The sequence below is a fragment of the Alosa pseudoharengus genome, unplaced genomic scaffold (assembly GCF_046254945.1).
Source record: "Alosa pseudoharengus isolate Yale_2024_CS ecotype anadromous, Long Island Sound unplaced genomic scaffold, YU_APseudo_1.1 YU_APseudo_1.1_scf_101, whole genome shotgun sequence".
In the NCBI taxonomy this organism is placed as follows: domain Eukaryota; kingdom Metazoa; phylum Chordata; class Actinopteri; order Clupeiformes; family Clupeidae; genus Alosa; species Alosa pseudoharengus.
This window is the reverse complement of record NW_027468567.1, coordinates 55,001-60,000: the sequence shown is the minus strand read 5'-3', so window position 1 is coordinate 60,000 and position 5,000 is coordinate 55,001. Positions and strand designations below refer to the sequence as shown.

The 5,000-nt window shown below is 47.6% G+C and overlaps 1 protein-coding gene across 1 annotated transcript in view; it reads right to left on the bottom strand.

The window, feature by feature from the left end:
• The window catches only part of esd (esterase D/formylglutathione hydrolase), a 16,562-nt gene that overhangs the window by 4,660 nt on the left and 6,902 nt on the right, over positions 1–5,000 (bottom strand). The window contains exons 5-7 of the mRNA XM_076274978.1: positions 3,094–3,217; positions 2,538–2,658; positions 2,144–2,242 (exon numbers count right to left, since the gene is read on the bottom strand). Coding sequence (XP_076131093.1) covers positions 2,144–2,242; positions 2,538–2,658; positions 3,094–3,217 — 344 coding nt within the window. The remainder of the gene's footprint in view (positions 1–2,143; positions 2,243–2,537; positions 2,659–3,093; positions 3,218–5,000) is intronic.

Here is a 5,000-nt window from a genome sequence, read left to right as displayed (position 1 = left end):
TACATGATATTTTATATTGTTTATGTAGAAAATTATACATTTATTTCTGTAATTATACATTTACCCCCCCCCCCAACCCTACAGTGTATGCTTGCAGCAAGCAGAATGAAAAAAAAACATTAAATATACTGCTCAAAAAAATTAAGGGAACACTTCAATCATACACTGGATCAGTACTCTGACACTGTTTGGTTCTGAGCACAAGTAAAACTTTTGAGGCGAGTGTTTTATTTTGCAAGAACTGTCAGACATTCTGTGAATGTAGTTTGAGAATGGAGAAAAGGGTGGAAGGTTTCAAAAAATGTGTGGAAAAACTTTTTTGAGCAGTATATTTAAATATCGCAAATTATATCGTTATCGCAGTACTCAATAATGTTATCGCATATCGCATGTTTTCCTAATATCGTGCAGCCCTAACACACACACTCACTAACACACACTCACAAGCCTACTTCCCAGTCACATATAACTAACACACACAGATGAACACACACCGACAAACACACACACACACACACACACACACACACAACCCTGCCTCCCAGTCGCATATAACAAACACACACACAGATAAACACACACACACACACAACCCTGCCTCCCAGTCACATATAACAAACACACACACAGATAAACACACACACACACACACACACACACACAACCCTGCCTCAAACACACACACACACACACACACAACCCTGCCTCACAGTCACATATAACGAACACACTAGGGCTGGAACAACGCGTCAACGTAATCGATGACGTCGATGCAAAATATGAGCGTCGATTCGTCAAGCATAACGTGTGCTGCTAAATATTTTTAATTTTACACCTTCAGTGTTTTCCATACGTTGACTAATCTGTGGCTGGGCACCACGAAATCAAAACCGGCCACCACACATTGATGTTCTATGTTGTAGGCCTGCTATTTAAATTAAAGATAAGATAAGATAATTTCATTGAGCTGCACTTTTTACTCACACAGCCTTTCCTCGCCCCGCCCGCTCTCTCTCGTAACGAGCCCGCTGCTCCTCCTCTGCATGTGCATTTAACAAAATATTCACGATTGTTGAAGGATTGTTGTTGCCACATAGAAGCACTGCATAGAACACAGTGGGCTAAATTGCTATTAAATCCGCTTAGCATCGTGACCATGCTGCGCAAATTTGTTCAAAACTGCTGCATTAAAGTTAAAGTAAACTCTGCTAAGGTCTTATCACAACATAGCACATTGAGGAGACTAAACTAAGTTAAGTTACAGTATGCAATCAAGCAGTATCTCAAAGCTAACGTTAGAATACTGTTTGGATGTCAAGTTTAGCATGCTTACTTGCAGCTGCTTGTATTCGTTACTCATGCAGGGCTTATTTTATTGACTCTGAATGTTTGCAAAATCTCGATGTAAATGGAAAGGTGTTTTCCAAGACTCAAAAGTGCTTGTCCAAAGGAGAAGTACGAACCGTTATTTGAACTAACTACGTTATGAATTGTATCCACACATCAGCAGCCTTTTAACTGTGTTAATGTTAATTGCAAGGATTCCCACACGAACGTCTTAAAATGACAGGCACTCAATTAGACATACACTACTGAACTTTATTGAATGCTTCCTCTGACTAAGAATGCATTACTTTGCACTTGCATAGTCTTTTATTTTGGAATCTTAAGAGTAATAAACATATATTGTAATGTTAAAGAATTCATGTTTTTTCATTCAGATATGTAAATAAACATGTATAAATTGCTATTAGTGAATTAATGGGGAGATAATCGAATCAAATCGAAATCGAATCGGACTGAAAAAATGAATCGTTAGATTAATCGATGCATCGAAAAAATAATCGCTAGATTAATCGTTTAAAAAATAATCGTTTATCCCAGCCCTAGAACACACACACATATAAACACACACACACACACACACACACACACACACACAACCATGCCTCCCAGTTGCATATAAAGAACACACACACACATATAAACACACACACACACACACACAACCCTGCCTCCCAGTCGCATATAACGAACACACACACAGATAAACACACACAGATAAACACACACACACACACAACCCTACCCCCCAGTCGCATATAACGAACACACACACAGATAAACACACACACAACTGTACCTCCCAGGTGGTCTTGTCGGGGCCCAGGTAGCCAGAGAAAGCCTTCTGCCCCCAGGCACACTGCATGGGGTTACAGATGGGGGCAAACGCTGACACCGCCTGGAGCAGACAGGGAGAGGGGGGGGGGGGGATTACTTTTCTGCAACGTTAACATCCAAAAACTGAAAATCACACAGAAAACAGCAAGACCCAAATATTATGAGAGAGAGGGAGAGAGGTTGCAGCCAGTCAACAGACAGTTTATGTCCATGTTTGTACACACACACACACACACACAATAAACACACACACACACACACACACACACACACACACACACACACACACACACAACAAACACACACACACGCACACACGCACACGCACACGCACACGCGCGTGCTGTGGGGCGTGCCTTGTATCTGCCGGGGTTCTTGAAGGCGCAGATGAGAGCTCCGTGGCCGCCCATGGAGTGACCCGACAGGGACATGCGCTCCGCGTCCACCGGGAAGTTACTGGCCAACAGACGAGGAAGCGGCACACAGAGAGAGAAAGAGTTACACACACACACACACACACGAGGAAGATGCACACAGAGAGACAGAGTTACACACACACACACACGAGGAAGCTGCACACAGAGAGAGACAGAGTTACACACACACACACACACACACGAGGAAGCTGCACACAGAGAGAGACAGAGTTACACACACACACACACACACGAGGAAGCTGCACACAGAGAGAGACAGAGTTACACACACACACACACACACGAGGAAGATGCACACAGAGAGAGACAGAGTTACACACACACACACACACACACGCACGCACACGCACACACACACATGGGCACGCACGCACACACACACACACACACACCTCTTCAGTGACGTAGGAGTACATCACACACACACACACTCACAAGTAGAATTACATCACACACACACACACACACACACACCTCCTCAGTGATGTAGGAGTACATGCGGTAGTTGGTCTTCCATGGCTCCTGAGTTGCGTTGACATAGAAACCAGCTCCAGTTCCGAAATCCCAACTCTCATCTTCTCCCTCAATGTTACAGCCACCTGAAACACACACACACAGGTGAACACACCGCTTTTTAGTTTTTTGTGATTTTGTTGACAGACATAGACACCGCACTGCACACATAGGCACCGCACTGCACACATAGGCACCGCACTGCACACATAGGCTACCGCACTGCACACATAGGCTACCGCACTGCACACATAGGCTACCGCACTGCACACATAGGCTACACTGCACACATAGGCTACCACACTGCACACATAGGCTACCGCACTGCACACATAGGCTACACTGCACACATAGGCTACCGCACTGCACACATAGGCACCGCACTGCACACATAGGCACCGCACTGCACACATAGGCTACACTGCACACATAGGCACCGCACTGCACACATAGGCTACACTGCACACATAGGCTACCGCACTGCACACATAGGAAACACTGCACACATAGGCTACCGCACTGCACACATAGGCACCGCACTGCACACATAGGCACCGCACTGCACACATAGGCACCGCACTGCACACATAGGCTACCGCACTGCACACATAGGCACCGCACTGCACACATAGGCTACACTGCACACATAGGCACCGCACTGCACACATAGGCACCGCACTGCACACTGCACACATAGGCACCGCACTGCACACATAGGCTACCGCACTGCACACATAGGCTACCGCACTGCACACATAGGCTAGTGCACTGCACACATAGGCTACACTGCAGACATAGGCTACCGCACTGCACACATAGGCTACACTGCAGACATAGGCTACCGCACTGCACACATAGGCTACCGCACTGCACTGCACACATAGGCTACCGCACTGCACACATAGGCTACCGCACTGCACACATAGGCTACCGCACTGCTCACATAGGCTACTGCACTGCACACATAGGCTACCGCACTGCACACATAGGCTACCGCACTGCACACATAGGCTACACTGCACAGATAGGCTACCGCACTGCACACATAGGCTACACTGCACACATAGGCTACCGCACTGCTCACATAGGCTACTGCACTGCACACATAGGCTACCGCACTGCACACATAGGCTACCGCACTGCACACATAGGCTACCGCACTGCAGTGCAGACATAGGCTACCGCACTGCCCACATAGGCTACACTACACACATAGGCTACCGCACTGCACACATAGGCAACCGCACTGCACACATAGGCTACACTGCACACATAGGCTACTGCACTGCAGACATAGGCTACCGCACTGCACACATAGGCTACCGCACTGCACTGCAGACATAGGCTACCGCACTGCACACATAGGCTACACTACACACATAGGCTACTGCACTGCACACCTAGGCTACCGCACTGCACACATAGGCTACCGCACTACACACATAGGCTACCGCACTGCACACATAGGCTACCGCACTACACACATAGGCTACCGCACTGCAGACATAGGCTACACTGCACACATAGGCTACCACACTGCAGACATAGGCTACCGCACCGCACACCTAGGCTACCGCACTACACACATAGGCTACCACACTGCACACATAGGCTACCGCACTACACACATAGGCTACCGCACTGCACACATAGGCTACCGCACTGCAGACATAGGCTACCGCACTGCAGACATAGGCTACCGCACTGCAGACATAGGCTACACTGCACACATAGGCTACCGCACTGCAGACATAGGCTACCGCACTGCAGACATAGGCTACACTGCACACATAGGCTACCGCACTGCAGACATAGGCTACCGCACTGCACACATAGGCTACCACACTGCAGACATATTCTACCGCACTG